At 56.9% G+C, this 15,782-nt stretch overlaps 6 protein-coding genes across 6 annotated transcripts; 2 read left to right on the forward strand and 4 right to left on the reverse strand.

The window, feature by feature from the left end:
- Positions 1–1,343: 1,343 nt before the first annotated feature.
- Positions 1,344–2,520, reverse strand: LTHEOB_6644 (uncharacterized protein; the record flags this gene model as incomplete). Its single annotated transcript, XM_035515923.1, has 3 exons — positions 1,344–2,098; positions 2,179–2,232; positions 2,298–2,520. The coding sequence occupies 3 exons, from the start codon at positions 2,518–2,520 to the stop codon at positions 1,344–1,346; spliced, it is 1,032 nt and encodes a 343-aa protein (XP_035372679.1).
- Positions 2,521–3,090: 570 nt separating this feature from the next.
- Positions 3,091–4,548, reverse strand: LTHEOB_6645 (uncharacterized protein; the record flags this gene model as incomplete). Its single annotated transcript, XM_035515924.1, has 1 exon — positions 3,091–4,548. One exon carries the CDS (start codon positions 4,546–4,548, stop codon positions 3,091–3,093), a length of 1,458 nt encoding a protein of 485 aa, XP_035372680.1.
- A 1,258-nt stretch (positions 4,549–5,806) lies between these two features.
- Positions 5,807–7,452, reverse strand: LTHEOB_6646 (Histone-lysine n- h3 lysine-79 specific; the record flags this gene model as incomplete). The annotated part of the gene is made up of 2 exons (XM_035515925.1): positions 5,807–6,776; positions 6,851–7,452. 2 exons carry the CDS (start codon positions 7,450–7,452, stop codon positions 5,807–5,809), a joined length of 1,572 nt encoding a protein of 523 aa, XP_035372681.1.
- Positions 7,453–8,568: 1,116 nt separating this feature from the next.
- LTHEOB_6647 (Translation initiation factor) lies at positions 8,569–10,330 on the reverse strand (the record flags this gene model as incomplete). The annotated part of the gene is made up of 5 exons (XM_035515926.1): positions 8,569–9,572; positions 9,639–9,935; positions 9,989–10,060; positions 10,187–10,231; positions 10,300–10,330. The coding sequence occupies 5 exons, from the start codon at positions 10,328–10,330 to the stop codon at positions 8,569–8,571; spliced, it is 1,449 nt and encodes a 482-aa protein (XP_035372682.1).
- Positions 10,331–10,779: 449 nt separating this feature from the next.
- LTHEOB_6648 (uncharacterized protein) lies at positions 10,780–11,767 on the forward strand (the record flags this gene model as incomplete). The annotated part of the gene is made up of 4 exons (XM_035515927.1): positions 10,780–10,876; positions 11,066–11,179; positions 11,233–11,400; positions 11,460–11,767. 4 exons carry the CDS (start codon positions 10,780–10,782, stop codon positions 11,765–11,767), a joined length of 687 nt encoding a protein of 228 aa, XP_035372683.1.
- Positions 11,768–13,878: 2,111 nt separating this feature from the next.
- On the forward strand, positions 13,879–15,567 carry LTHEOB_6649 (Yor378w-like protein; the record flags this gene model as incomplete). Its single annotated transcript, XM_035515928.1, has 1 exon — positions 13,879–15,567. The coding sequence occupies one exon, from the start codon at positions 13,879–13,881 to the stop codon at positions 15,565–15,567; it is 1,689 nt and encodes a 562-aa protein (XP_035372684.1).
- Between the last annotated feature and the right edge of the window lie 215 nt (positions 15,568–15,782).

The raw sequence follows: 15,782 nt of genomic DNA on the forward strand, positions 1-15,782 counted from the left end.
TGCGCTTTCGCTCGTTCCCTCGTCACCCTTCTAGCAGCAGAGCAAGAAAAACTTGGCGGGGAAAAGCTTCCCATCCCAATTTCCCCCGCATTGTTGACGTAGCCTCTTTTTTTTTCTTCCCCAAGGACCGTTGCAAACCATGTGTAACAAGATTCGGAGAGGCACGTCATGACGATCCGTCCCCCTGTTGTTGTTCGCTCTCCGCCGTTTCCGCAGGGTTCTGCTGTTCGTCTGTCCTTTCCATACGTGCAGATCGCTGTTCTTAGAAGGAACAGTTGTTCGGAACGCGCCAAGAAGTTGGAGTGTGGGTGGGCACGCACGCACGCACGCGACCAGCGAACCAGCGACCCGGCGCCAGGTCCTTCCTACCCACCCACCCAGCTCGTGGCCGTGGAAACGAGGCGGCGGGGCGCCGCCGCTGCTGGGCGCCGCCGCTGCTGGTGGGCGCGAATGGGAAATTCTCCGACGACGAAAGAGAAAGAAGAAAAGAACGTGCGGGAAGTGGGCGTCGCGCGCTTGCGCCCCCTGTTTCGGGATAAGATGCGCGGACGGACGCCCCCCCTCCCCTCCGCCCCAGATGTGACGGTCGGCTGTTCGTTCAATTATTGGCGTGCTGCACCGCTTGGGTTGTAGAGGTGGTGGTGCCGTCACGTCGCGTCGTTCGCCGTTACGCGCACCCCGTCAACGACGACGACGATGATGAAGTAAATTCGGATCTCCGAGTTTGTAGCGTGCATGCATGCTTTGCAGCGGGTGCGCAGGTTGTGACTCACTTTCTTCATGCGTGAGTGCGCGCCTGGTGGTGAGACTTTCTGATGTGGTGGTGGCGGTGATGGCGCGCGCTCGCAACTCGGACATGCACATTCCCTCAAGACACCGATGGTCATTTCTCGGCGTAGAAGGTAAGGGATCTTCTAGAAAGCATTTCTATTTTTCAATTTTTTTGGTCGATTTGTTGAGAAAATGTGTTTCTAAGAGTGGAACTGTGTTTGAACTGTGCTTAGTAAAATAATGGCACCCCATGCCTGAGCACTCTGTCGGCTTCGTTGTGCGTGCCTTTCACAAGAAAAGAAGAAAAAAAAGGTTAAAGTTAAACCACCAGCCCGTTCCGATCCTCAGTGACCCGTTGCTCGTTGGAGCAAGGTAATGAATTATACCCATCGAAAGGAAGAAAGGAAAAGAATGAAAATAAAGAAAGAAGAAGAAACAAAAGCAAACATCAATCCCACCCAGCCATTTCAGCTTATTTGCTGATTCTGTTGCAGACCGTATCCTCAATCATTGAAGAGGCGTCGTTCATGGAAGAGGCGTCCCGGTTCGACCGCATTCTACTGAGATCTGTCTCAAGCGCCCCACACATCAGGGCGAGCGAGGCGCAACTCCTTGTCCGCACTGGCCGTCCAGCGCGGGAATATGGCAGGCATCGGCTCCAGCGTGTACTTGTTGGTCCAGCCGGGGCAGAACGGCTGCGACGGGACATTGTAGGCGACGTGGAGCAGAAACTTCTCGAGCGACGCCCGCTTGGTCGTGTTGCAGGCCGCCGTCTTCGAGTGGACGACGGGGCCGGGGAAGAGCGGGGCGGTGGTGTTGGTCATCTGCTGCTGCATGTAGTTGTAGTTGTGGTTGTAGCCGTAGTCGTGCTGAGCCGACAGCGGAGCCGAAGAAGGAGCAGAGTCCGGGAGGGGAATGGTGCAAGGGGTCCGGGGAGTGAGGCTGAGGTACGGGTGCTGAGCGATGGAGCTCGTGGGAGTGCGCGCCAGAGCGGCCGACGACGAGATCGAATGCTGCCTGGCCGGCCAAGTGTCGATCGGAAGCGGCGGTGGGAGCGGACGGATGGGGCGAGCATGCGTAGTGAAGGCGCGCTGGGCGTGCTGGGCAAAGCCGGTGGGGACATTGAACTGGCGAGGAGACGGGGTGAAGCGCTGAATGTTGCGCATGCCGCAGTCGGGGCTGTTGTAGTTATCGGTACGGCGGTCATCGCGAATGACGGTCGAAACCTCACTTGCGGAAGAGATGTTGTGGTTGTGAGAGTCGCCGTACACCAAACCCGAAGTGGACGGAGCCTGGTATTTCAGGCCGAAGGCCTCGACGAGGTCCTCTGTGGCGAATGAGTAGTAATTGGGGGTTCTGAAGAGAATTAGGACCGACAAAGGCGGGTTGAGAAGCTGTAGCACTTACGCATCGTGGCCACCTTGACATCGGCAGGCATGTCTTCGGCGCCGGGCTTAATGACTACGAGCAAAAGAGTCAGTGCCTTTAGATCTTTCGAAAGTGTCAGACAGCGGTGAAGTATTTACTGGGAACGAGTCCGTGTTCAGTGACCATCCAAGTCTTGACAGTAGCCGGGTTGATGCAGAACGAGACGTTGAATCCGGCGTTGATCCAGTCCTGGGTGGAGGGCGGAATGATAATGCCCCAGACCGGAAGCGTCATATCCTTGGGCGCCTCTGCCGTGATGGTCGAGTCGGAAGAGGCAGGCGAAGCGCCGCCGGAGGACGACATGGCGTTGGCGGACGACATGGCACTCTGTTGTGGTCGAGTGAGGAAGAAGGAGTGAGGTGGAGGAAGGTGAGGAGCCGACGCGTCGACCAAAGGAAGGTAGTTATAGCGATGGTTGCCACGCGAAGACCCTGTCAGGTGCCGTGGCTGCTGGATTTGGCAGCTACGCGAAAAACGCGTAGTGAGTCGAAGCACGCGTTTGGGTGAACCCTGAGCGGATAAGACATCGGAGACTGCGCTGAAATCAGTTTCACCTTCTTCCGATCTCCTGTTTCATTGAATTGATTCAATCCAACTCACACTTACGGTCAACGCGAATTTCATTCACATGTTGGATTATGGATAGAAAAAGTCAATATTATTCGTCCTGTTTGAGACTACCATATCTACTGCTCGAATGTCCCTAGAAGAAGCACGGATCGGCTGCCCTGATAATAATCGCTGACGAGAGCGCTGGCTCAGTAGCACAGCTCCCAAATGGTTCTAGCCCCTTACGTTTGTTGCCGTTGTGGTTGAGCCCAGAGCAAAAGAAGAAAGTCGATCAAAATAGAGGAATGAAAGGAAATGAAAGCCGTCATCTCAAACGCACATTCAGTGCTTCTTCGCCTTGTTGCTTCCCTTCTTCCCCTTCTTGCCTCCCCAAACTGCCGCCTTGTTGGTCGGCTCCTTCTTCTTCTTGTTGCAGTTCTTCTTGCCTCCCTTCTTGTTGTTGTTCCTCTCACTCTTCTTATCCTCGGCAATAGGAGAACTCATGCTTGGTTCGGGGCTGTGGGAAGTGTGTGAGAAGATTCCATCCCAGCAGCTATCAATGTCGGAGCTGTTGCTATGCTGTGTATTGCACCTAGCAAGAGGCGCAGTGAACATGAACTCGGATGTGGGAATAGCGATTGGGAGCTTTGCTCCAGCGGCAGGCGAGTGCGTGGCAGCGACCATGGGAGTCGTGAATGTGAAGCCAACAGCGTCAAGCTTGTTGCCCCCAAAGAGGCTGTTGGATGCGAATGAGGGGTAGACATACGACTCATCGGTTGTGGCCGTCGGCTGACTGTGGTTTGGGGCTGGGAAGCTGAAAGTAAACTTTGCAGCCGGCAGCTTGTTGCTGCTACCGCCACTGACCTCTTGGACAACAGTCTCTTGCTCTTGGACGATAGTCTCTTGGACGGCAGTTTCTTGGATGACAATCTCTTGCTCTTGGAGAGTAGTCTCTTGGGAAACAGTCTCTTCCTCGTGGATAACAGCCTCTTGGATAACAGCCTCTTGGATAACAGCCTCGTGGATAACAGCCTCTTGGATAACAACCTCTTGGATGACGGTCTCTTGGGTGGCAGTATGATGGATAATGGCCTCTTGGACAACGGCCTCTCGGACAACGGCCTCTTGAACAAACTCAGAAGCAGCCGCAGAATCAGCTTCATTCAAGTCTCCATAGCGGTGAACGGAGCTCCTCAGACTTCCATTCGCGTCCACATTCGCGACCTTGTAGTTGGCATGTCCGGGCACAAGCACACCGAACAGCTTCGATGCCGTCATCGCAAGCGCGCGCGCAGGTCGGACGAATATGACGCGCCAGCCGGCAGCGATGTAGCGTAGCGCGCGGCGCGGGGCGACGAAAGCGGGGGTGTGGATAGTGATTATTGGGAAGCAGCGGGGCTTGATGGGCGCGATGAGCGCGTTGCTGACGCTACTGGTGGTGCTGACGTTGCTGGTGGTGCTTTCATTGCTGGTGACACTGTCACTGCTGGCGATGCTGTCATTGTTGTCGTTGCTGGCGACGCTCTCATTGCTGGCGATGCTCTCATTGCTCGCGGTGCTCTCATTGTTGATCGTGCTGTCATTGTTGATCGTGCTGTTGCTGTCATCTACTGTGGAGGAGATGGTCTTGGAAGCCATCGGGGCTGAGGCAGGAGGGATATCATGGCTGAGTGCCGTAGTGGCGGTGGAGATGGAGCCGTGCTGGTTGCTCGCCATGATGCCCATGACGTGCGGCGTGCTGATGACAGGACAGACGGCATCGGCGCGAAGGCGCGTCGTGCGTAGGAGGAGAATCGGCATTGTGGATGGGTCAAGGGTTGTCGGGACAGTTTGTTGCTGTGGGTTGCATTGTTTCGCGTGAGGTTAAAGCGATTTGAGGTGGACGCTGCAGCGTCGCGGAAAACAAGGCGCGCGGATAATGCGACAGCCGAAGTGTGAATGCGATCAAGTTGATCGCGGGATGGCGAGGTCGGAAGATCTGTGAATCGTCGCGTGTGCGCGCGGCAATGCAGACGAAAGTGTAGATGTCGAGGGAGGTCGGTGGAGAGGAGAGGAAAAGAATATGAAGCGAAGAACGGCCGGTGATTGTGCAGCGAGAGGCCGCAGTCAGGTGTTAAGTAATTGGCCTGTGTTGGCCCAGAAACACTGCTATTGTTATGAAGTGTTGTGGTGATAAAGATGGTCGTCCGCTGGAAATCTCTGCCTTAGGCATCGAACAACATTCTCAGCCCGGATCGCCCGCTGCAAGCTCAAGAATCGCTTCCTCTTTCAGCCCTTTCGCCGGAAAACCTCGCTACAATAATGCAGCAGAAGATTGCATGGGGAGTAGAAGCATTCGCCGGGGCGAGAAGGCACTTCACTTTCACACCGGGACGAATGCTTCGACTCCCCATAAATCATCAAACCATCATCATTTGTAGTTCTTTATCTACGCGTTGTAATCTTAGAGCTTGCGCTCTGCATGCCTGTCCATCTTTAAAAAAACATCCTATACGCTTCTGCACAGCATAGGCCGTGAGCCACTCGCCTTCTGCCCCCACCGGAGAATGCCCATTTCTACAAACAAGATATGCAGCAGAAACTCGACTGTGTCAACCTTCCCGTCCTCCATGATGCAACAACCACGAAGAGGTAAGAATGCCGAAATAGATAAGCAATTTCAGTGGAAAGCAGAGCCGTAAGGCTAAACTGAGAGGGGTGTGAAAATTTGCAGAAAAGAAATGGTATCGTGTCAGACGCGACCTTTTCAAAGAGTAGTACCTACCAAGACCAATAATGCCGCTCCCAATGAAAGAATACCAGCCACCCATGCAACCTGTGCTTTGTATGGAAGAATAGAAAACCACCCCTGCATCTCGGCCAGCACCGTGATTAGCTTTTTGGTTTGCAATGACTCCACGCTAGGAACGCTTCAATCATCATGACCATCAAGTAGCTGGACATCAAACCCTGTCCAACTGATCCAAGATGATCTCCATCCCAATTACTGCCATATCAATCATCAATGCCGTTCTTCAGTCCCTCATATTGTTCGTTTTTTTTTTTCCTCCCGTGTAGATCATCTCCGCCTGCGCGACCCCTCAAGAAACCTATCCAGGCGGCTGCGGTCCTTGACCTGAATGTAGTACTTGCCTCCCTCATCTGTCCAGCTCACCGAACCGCTGAAATACTCCTTCTCCACGCAGCTAAAGAGGTTGACGCGATCGTTGACGTTGTGGCTTTTGATTTCGTGGTCCGGGTCGACGAACGGCTTCAGGCTCACAATTTTCGCGCCCTCCTTCAAATCCAGGAACTTGTCCAACAGCGCGCCGTTCAGTTGCGGCGAGAAAGCTTTGTTGTTGACGACGATGACGTCGGCGCGATTGAGCACGCGGCCAACCTCTTGGTTCTCCAAGAAGTCGTCAGCAATAACGTTGATCTTGCCGAGCGAGATGCCCCACAAGCGAGCGCGCTGCATGATCTCCTTCTTCTGCAGGCTCGCACAGAACGACGGGTTCGGCATGCTCTCCACGCCCCAACTCTCGCAGCCGACCTCAAGCGCGGCTTGCAGAACCACGTTGCCCACGCCCGATCCTAGGTCCACGAATATCTGGTCGCTCTTGAGCTTCGTCTCCTGGAATATGCGGTGCACGAAGCGTGGGAGCAGCTCGCCGTAGACGTTGTTCGAGCCGGCTTCGTAGCGGCGGAGCGAGTTGACGCGGGGCGACACGGTGCGGGAGTACGTCTGCGAGAGGATGTATTCGGTGAGCGGCAGCGGCATGGATTGCATTTCGTCGAGTGCCTGGTCGATCTTCCCCGACGCTACGGCATCGCTGATCATCTTGTTGAATTCCTGCAGGACATCTTTGAAAGCCGAGACGGACTGCTGTTGTACCGCGCGCTTGAGCCGGCGGGGGAAGCCTGTGCCTTCATCGATCAATGTGTCTGCATCGTCAGGAAAATAGTGCTTGCAGATTGTCTCGACGCTCTGGACGATGTCTTCGAGGGGTTTGTAGCCGTCGCTTTCACGGGGATACACTAGCGAGAACCTGCATGGCAGAGGGGAAAAAAAAAAGTCAGCGTTGAGTCGCGTGAGGTAGCAAGCGAAATCACATCGACTCACCTTTCAGGCTGCGACTTGCTGGGGTACTGCAGCCCCACGACCGGCACCTCGCTGAGACCTTCGAATGCGGGCTTGAAGTCCTTGGTCGCATGGTAGCCCACGACGTTGTCGTCCTTCCAGTGGTCGGTCTTCACCAAGTCGTAGCCGTGCAGGATCCGCAGCTTGACGGGTCCTTCCTCGCCGTCGGCACGCCTCAGCGGCGCAGCGCGTATCTTCCGTTGCAGGTCGGGCTCGAGCGAGTGGCTGGCGCGTATGCGCTTGCGCGGGGTGAGCTCGCGGTCGAGGCTGTCCTCGCCGTCACTGCCCTCAGAGTCAGACGACAGCGGGGTGGCGGGCGTCGGGGCCTTGCGTTTGGTCAGGCTGCGTTTGACGGTCGGCACGGCGGGCGCAGAGGCATGCCTCCTGCCGGCGACGGCTGCGACGGATGACGAGAGTGCTCCATTCAGACGGCTGCTGCTGGCGGGGGCTCTGCTGGCGGGCGTGGGTAGTTTCGGGCGCGGGCGCGGCGTGGCGGGCGACGGCGATTGGGTGGGCGTGTTCGTGCGGCGGACGAGCACAGTCTGGGTGCGGATGACGGGCTTCTTTTTGAAATCGATGTTCATGGCGGCGGCTAGTGCAGGCGGGCAAAAGAGTGTGGGCAGCTACCGGCGGAGGGTGACAGGGACGCTATGCAAAGAGCGGGTATCATACGTCAGGCTGGAGCATGTGGCAGGCTGCGGGCTTGGAGGAGGGTGTTGAGTAAGAAAACATGAAAGAAGGTTGCTGGCTAGAGAGATTATGCGCGTCAGTCTCGTGCGATCGCCACCAGGGGAGCACAAACAGACCCGCCTGCCGCTTGGCCAAACTCGGCCCGTCTTCTGCAGCCCTGCGAAAAGACCACGCTTAAACGCGATGCGCGCCGCGGCCGTGGTCCCTGGATTTGCGCCGCCGCGCTGGGAGCCGCATGGAGACATTGTAGCATGCTCCAAGCCAACCCGCCACCTGCTCCCACTCGTCCGCGGCTCGTTGCCGCCAGAGCCGGCGCGCCCGCCCGGCGCTGGCCAGAAGACGCCCCGACTGCTCGGAGCAACATCGTGCTCCATGCGCCACTACCTAATTCCAACGTTGCACTTCGTCGCCTGCAAGTTTTTGTATTAAACGCGCTGGGCATTTCATCTATCAAAAAGTCGTGCTACATCACCACGCCTCCCTGGCCTCTGAAAACACCGAGCGTCCAACACCAAGGAGCGCTCGAACGCCACCATGCTGGACGACAAGATCATTCCAGAAACCTCCCATTCAGCTAAGCAAAAAAAACTTTTATGATCCGAAGAGCGACAAAGAAAACGGGAAAGAGTTGTGGTATGTGCGCAAAGGAAAGGTGTCAGGGCTGCATGCATCGAGAGTCTAGCGTGAGGGGGGATTGAGGAGCGGAGTAAAGAAAAAGGAAGGACCAGACCGTCTTTTCTCGTTCTCTGAAGGTCGCAGATGTCGAAGTTCACGTCTGAGAGACATGCCCCAAGTCACCAGCATGCGCGAGCAGTCGGTAGGCCACAGTTGCATTTTTGCGAAATAGCAGACATGCTCCCGATACGCCTTGACAATGAACACCACAGCTCGAAGAAAAACCAGGCACACCAAAAGCATCGTTCGTCCACCGTGGGAATTCGACTCCTCGATGCGTCGGAGAATGGGGTATTGAGGCGTCAAGGCGTGGCAGAAGAAAGGCAAGTCATCGCTCACGAGGCGATGGCCCGAGAACCACCCCTGCGGTTGTTCTTGGCCTTGGACGGCACCGTGCTCCAGCCATCATCCTCCAGATCTTGGGAGGTCGATGCTGTCTCTGCAGCAGGAGCAGATTCCTTGCGCCTCCAAGACTGCTCCACCGGCTTCGCTTCGCGAACGACTTCCTTCGGCTTGACGGCCTTATCGTCGACAATCGTTCCGTTTGCGTTCTCGTCGGTGGCGGCCTCAGCGCTCTCGTCCACTTGTCCCAGGACATCAAAGTTCGAGCCCGGCGGAGGAGAGCCAGCGCCGTTCTCCTTCTCACCCTCCTTCTCAGCCTTAGCTGCCTCCTTGGCACGCTTTTCCTCCCGAACCTTGTCGTCGGCATCCTTCTTCTGGCGCAGGGCAAGCTGTCTCTTCTCCTCAATTTCCCTCTCCTTTGCCGCCGTGTCAATTGGGCGCGCGGCGCCGAACGGGCTGGACTTGGCATCACCACCAGCGGCGGACGAGCTCGGTGCTGCCGGAGTTTCCGAGACGGTACGCTTCTGGAGGTTCAGACGAGGGCGGCCACCGGCAGGAGCGGCAGGCTTAGCAACAGGGGAAGAGGGCGAGCTGGCATCAGGGGTGCCAGTTGGGGACCTGAGCGTCTCGACAGGGCGCATCCTGTCACGCCACGAGTTGTCGAGCTCAGGCGCAGTGGGCTCTCTCGGGGGGCGGGTTTCAGAGAACTCGCGGCGAGGCGGGCGGGAGTCTTCAGAACGGCCTTCACCCCAGGAAGGAGACGTCTTGCGAGGCTCGCGGGGAGGAGGGTTGACCGGAGACAAGGGTCCCTTACGCTCCCAGGAGCCGAAGTCCCTCGTCGTGCGTCCGCCACGCTCGCTGCCCGCATCAGATGCACCAGAATCGAAGCTGCGGTAGCCGCCGCCACCGCCACCACGGGAGCGCTCGCCGGCAAGAGGGGGAAGAGGGCCCTTGCGGGTCCAGTCGTCGAACACACGCGTCTCCATGCGCTCCTTGGCTATACATTTCCCACCAAGTCAATGATCTGTTCCCTTCTGCAAGAGTGTTGACGGAAGATACTTACGCGGCTCAGCAACGCTCACGCGGATGTTCCTGCCCTGGAACTGGGTTCCACTGAGGGCGAGGGCCTTCTTGAGACCGTCCAGAGTGCCAAACTCGACATATCCAAAACCCTTCGGCTTGCGGTCCAGCTTATCCTCGACAATGCGCACGCTGGTGACGTCACAATCCATGAAGAAATCATGGATGTCACCTTCAGTTGCGTCGAAGGAGAGGTTGCCCAGATGGGCAGTATACGGGGGCTTGGTGGGAAGAGGAAGTTCCTCGCGGGTCGCGTAGCCGCCACGGTCAGGGCCGCGTTCTGTTGGGGACAAGTCAGCGCGTGCTTCTAACAACGCGAGAGTACTTCCATACCAAAGCCGCCACCGAAGCTACCACCCGAGGGACCAAAGGAAGGTCTGCTGCCACCATAGCCAGCGCTGGGACCTATATATATGATGTCAGAGGGACAACTGCGGGGTCGGGTGAAGTCAGGAAATTTGCGCGGGAGACGAACCACCTGCTTCGCGTCAGTGTCACTTTCATAGTCGCAAGGGTGCAGTAGTTACATACCGGAAACGGGGAGGTCCTCCATCTCATCGGCCCAGGAGCCCAGCGCTGTGCCGTCGTTAGCTCAATTCAGGTGGACAGAGCGCCTCAACGCGGGTGGCGCAGTGGATGCGTACACTGATCGCCCAAGAAGTCCCCGAGGGACATCTTCTGGGCTTGCTTTTTCGGAGCTGGACTTCATGTCAGCGCTTGCTGCTGCGGGGACGGCAGCGCAAAGTTGCCGCTGTTGCGCGAGGCCAGTGGCCTCACCGGGCGAACTCGGCACAGAAGGCGGACGAACCCATGATTGCGAAAGTCAGTCAACGCGCTGCGGGAGTGGAGCGCGTCGGCTGAGAGAGTCTGAGGGAAGCGGCGCCTTCGAGAAATCGATCTGCGGGGTTGCTGCGGTGTCAATCGGTGGTGCGGGTGTTGCGCGCGAGTGTGCGTCGTGAACTATAGGCTGAAGTTGAAATCAAAATCCAAACTCGGGCCGCCGCTCTGCCAAGACATCCACATGGTCTGGTTTCGACCCGTCACGTGAGCCCGCCCGCGTCAAAACCGAGACCCAGACCGCGACCCAGACCGCGACAGAGAGATTCTGCTCAACCCACGCCAGAATGCAGAGCGATCCGGCGAGTACCTCTGCGCCTGCCGCGCGCGTCACCTACCCCTCCGCACTGCTCGCCTCCGCGTTGGAGGTTGGTGGATTGACCGGTAAGCACAATCGCCTTTCGCGAGGGCGGCGTCCCGTCCCGCCTTCACGTGTCAAATCAATCCACGCCCCATCTCCCCGGGCTCCTTGTCGCTCGTTGGCCTTCTGCCCGAGCCTCTGTTCCGCGGGGCCATTGCGGGCAGAGTCGCACCGCCGTCCTGCAGCGGACAACTGCTGATATATTTCCCAAGGCGCCGGTGGTGTTCTGCTCGGCAGCGCCCAAGGCATCGTCTCCGGATCTCCTCCGGTGCTGTTTGCAGCAATTGCAGGCTTGCAATGGTTCACCGCAGGCTCTGCATATTGGGGTAAATTTATCTTGGACGCATGAGACGACACACCTTTTGCTAATCCGCGACAGCCACCCGAAGTGCAATCTTGAACCGGCGGGGCCTTCAAGCCTGGCTTGACATCAAGCGCGGTGCTTCTCCCGATGCCAGCGAAATCAAGCCTTCGTCACGGACGGAGAAGGTTCAGGCAAGCACCATCGCTGGAGGCGTTTCTGGCGGGATCGTGGCTGCCGTGACACGTCAGTATTTTCGGCTTGGCTTACCCGGCGGTTGGAGTCCTGCGCTGACTGATTGACAGGAAGCCGATCACACGTTATCCCCGGCGTGGTTATGTTCTCCATCTTCGGGTTTGCGGGGCAGCACCTCTACGAACTCGCGGATCGGAAGCATGCCGCTTCCGCTGACAAACGCGCTGATGACAAGAGTTGGTTCCGAAAGCTAGCCGACTCCCGCTTTAGCCCTGTCAAGGTGCTCTCGGAAGATGAGTACGAGCAATTGCTCAGAGACAAGCTCCTTAAGGTTCAGGTGGAACTTGCCCTTGTTGACGAGAGCATCGAAAAGCTTCGACAGCAGCAGATCAAACCTTTGGACGGCCCCCAAGAGTGAAACGGCTGATTACAAAGACAAAGGTGCATCACGCACCCCCCCATGGGAGACTTGCAGCATGCTTCGGGTTGTTGTGGAACTCTCCGTCCTGCTGTATCACGTCCGGATGTATATTTCGACTCCCCATGAGTTTACCGCGTCGCCACGGTGTCTCGCAGTCACCTTGCATGATTGTGGACTTCTTCAGTGTTTCCAGCAGGGTGGCGCTGCGGCGTAAATCTTCTCTCCGATCGCTGTTGGGGGGTGTGGCAGGCACCCGTTTCCACCATGATACGAGCGGGCTAATTGTTTGTGTACGGGCGTGCCGCGGAGTGGACAAAAGAAAACGAACAGCAAGCCTATGACGTGCCACCGGGTTGTGATCGTCGTTACCGACAGTGCAAGAAGCTCGGCCGAGCAATTGCTTTTGACGGTGCCTGAACCAATGTTCCGACGGATTGTGCAGAATAGCGCACGCTGGTCCAGGCAGTGTGACGCCCGAAACAACCGTTGCAGCTATCACGCATCAGTGGCGCGGGAGGCGGCGCATCGGCCGGTTGCTTGCATTATTGCATCCTTCAATCAATAAGACCTTGGACCTTTGGATGACTCTAGGATAACAACGGCCAAAATGCATGTACATCACATCTAATCTCACTATCGTATACAGCGAAAGTGAAGTTTCAGTACAAACTGAACACACGGCGGCGGCACAAGCGACGGTTGGTGCTGACATTAACGGAACAGATTGCGCCTAATGCGGCAAGGCGCGTGTCAGCGGAGTGCCGTTTCAAGCAAGACCAACAGAACGATCTGCTGCCGTCCACAAAGAAAGCTTGCTGGGGCTTGACCCCGGGCGGATCGCCTGCCGCAATGGGGCTCCGTCGGATGGCACTACTGCTGTTGGTACGGCCTCGACCAACCTGGTTGCATCCTAATCCGGGGCCAGAAACTGGATTCCGGCGTGCAGTGCTCACACGCAAGGTCAGCAATGCCTTCGTCCCGGGAGCCTTTCATAACTTGACGGCTGCGGTTCGAGGCAGGCACCGTGATCTGTCATGGGGCCCTGGGGCGGGTGAACCCTACGGTCAGGCGTGCCTTACTGCAGCTCAAGAGGATTGGCGAGCTGAGAACTGCATGCGGCAGGGCACTCCCTGTTGGCTCGCTTACACGAGGCACCAGCGGCCGGCGCCTCCAAGTGTACCGTACTTTAGCTGAAGCTCAACATCATCCCACTGCGGACATGCGGCAGCGCCCATCATCTCACCGGCCAACAGCGGTACCCCTATCCCACATGCTCAGACCCACGTTTGTGCAGCTGCCGTGGACCCTGGTCTGGCCGAACACGAGGTCTGGGGGGAAAAAACGTTACACGGGCCGCACGGTCTCGCCCAATGCGCCCGCAAATGGGCCTCTGCCCGTCATGGCTGGAGCACATAGGGTTATCAGGCGCCTGGGTCTGGTTTTGGCCCGGACCCAACTCACTTGCCTGAAGAAGATGCGCCGTAAGGCTGCCTTCCGCAGTTAGGGTGTCATTTTGAACTTGGGGCCTGCCAAGCACTATTCCAGGCTTCTCGACAGCCACAGTGTAAGCCGTGCCGCTGCCGCTCTCTTTAAACTTGCGCCGATGAGACTAACGTCTAGTCAGCACTCAAATACATTTCCTCCACTGACCGTCATTGGGGCTTCTGGTGGAGGCTTTGCATCAATACGGTCCGCGGCCTCACTGGTTACCGGCTCCCCTCTACAGTCCGTCGGAGTTGATATCGAGTACCTCTATCTCTTGGCCTGATGCGCCAATGGACAACGGTCCTCCCCTGAGAAGATGCATTGTTGGAACTGCAACATGTCTGTGGTGGGTGCCTGCTGCAGGGTTGCATCTTGGCACGCAATGATGTGGTTCCAAAAAAGCGCACGATGTTGTCAGCGATTCATCTGCATCAGGTGCCGATATAGCTTTATGAAAGCAAATTGATTAATTGAAGCTCTCCCGCCCCGTCTCGACTCCTTTCCCTCTATCTGCCCCCTCCTCAATCATACTTCCGCAGAATCCACGAGGTTCCCTATTTAACCCAAAAAGAATGGATCGTCCAATCTCCTCGACCCCGAGTGACAGCGGCTCAGACACCATCATGCCTTCGCAGCAAGCAGTCCTACACATAAACTTCGACTCGAAGACACCAACAACAGCCTCGAGGAACTCGTCGATTCCGAACACGCCTTTGGTGCCTGAGATCCCAGCACGATACAAATTCCCCCACCACGAGGACAGACACTCTGAGAAGAGTATGCCCGTCGACAATGAGAAAACAGCAAGCTACGGCATAGAAACACCGCCAGAACCTCATGATCTTCCCGGGCCTCCTGGAGGACATGGAGGAATCAGGATGACACGCAGTCAAGAAGTCCTCTTTGTTGCGACTGTCTCGATGGCACACTTCATGATCCAATGCGCCATCGGCATTGCATTGGCACCAATCGACACCATCGCAGTAGACCTGCAGACCAGGAATCCCGGAGAGCAGAGCTGGTTCATCTCGTCGTACGCTCTAACGGTTGGCACGTTCATCCTCATTGCCGGACGAGCCGGCGACATTATGGGCCACAAGCGTATCTTTATCTTCGGCTACGCCTATTTAGGGTTCTGGAGCACGCTAGCAGGATTCGCCGTATACCCCCGGTCGCAGATATTTTTTGACTTCTGCCGTGCTCAACAGGGCGTTGGGTCTGCACTTCTCATGCCTAACGCACTGGCTTTGCTTGGTCGGTCGTATGCGCCAGGTCCTCGCAAAAACATCATCTTCAGCATCTTTGGTGCCAGTGCCCCATTCGGCGCGACCATTGGCAACATTTTTGGGAGCATCTTTGGCCAACTGCTGTGGTGGCCATGGGGCTTCTGGGCATATGCCATGGCTGCCTTCGGGCTCGCAGCTGTCTCTCTCATCGTCATTCCGAAGCCGTTGTCTGCTCTTCCTCCGCACCGCCCTAGTTTCGACTGGACCGGTTCCATCCTTGGCGTTCTCGGCCTCGTCCTCGTGAATATCGCCTTCAACAACGGGCCTCTCTACGGCTGGGAGAAGCCACACGTCTTCGTACTCTTGATCGTCGGTGTCCTCATCCTCGCCGCCTTCTTCTTCGTCGAGATGCGCGCAAGCAACCCGCTGCTGCCCAAGTCGGCGCTGAACAGCACGGTGATGTACATTCTCACGTGCCTGGCGCTCGGCTGGGGCGCTTTTGGCGTCTGGGTCTTCTACACGTTCCGGTTCCTTGAAGTGGTGCGGCAACAAACGCCACTGCTTGTATCGGCCGAGTTCGTTCCGGTCATCTTTGCGGCAGTCATCGCCTCGGGCGTAACGGGTTACATGCTCAGCCACACGCCTGTCAGCTTTGTTATGCTGTGTGCCATGGTGGGCTTTTTCCTCGGCATCGTCCTTGTCGGCACCATGCCCATCGACCAGTCGTACTGGGGGCAAACCTTCTTCGGCATCCTGGTCATGCCGATTGGCATGGACATGTCATTCCCGGCGTCGACGGTCATCCTGAGCAACAGCATGCCTGGGACCCATCAGGGCTTGGCAGCGGCGCTAGTAACGACGGTCATCAACTACAGCGTCAGCATCACGCTGGGCATTGCGGCACTTGTCGAGGTGAAGAGTATCGCGCCGACGCCCGGCGTGTTGCTCAGCATCGAAGACGTCGCTCACGGAATGCACATGGCGTACCTGGTCGGGATCTCGTTCGGGGCTGCTGCGGTCATCCTGGCAGCTGTTTTCTTCGTAAGAAGCTACAAGAGGGAAGGTTGGCAGGTCATGGCACATTGAATTTGCAGAACCCGGACAAAGTCGATCTCTACACGAGCCATTCACTGCATTCTATCCTCTGCGGCGGACAGCTGAGTCAAGTTCTTTCGGGCTTAAGTCACTCGCTCACTGGCGATGGGAAGACATATGGTGGCTTATCAGAGCGACTGATATGGACGAGGTTGATGATTTCCTGTTTGCACAGCATGTCGTACTACTCTTTGAATTGGACAAAA

Source organism: Lasiodiplodia theobromae (assembly GCF_012971845.1).
Source record: "Lasiodiplodia theobromae strain AM2As chromosome Unknown scaffold_19, whole genome shotgun sequence".
Classification (NCBI taxonomy): domain Eukaryota; kingdom Fungi; phylum Ascomycota; class Dothideomycetes; order Botryosphaeriales; family Botryosphaeriaceae; genus Lasiodiplodia; species Lasiodiplodia theobromae.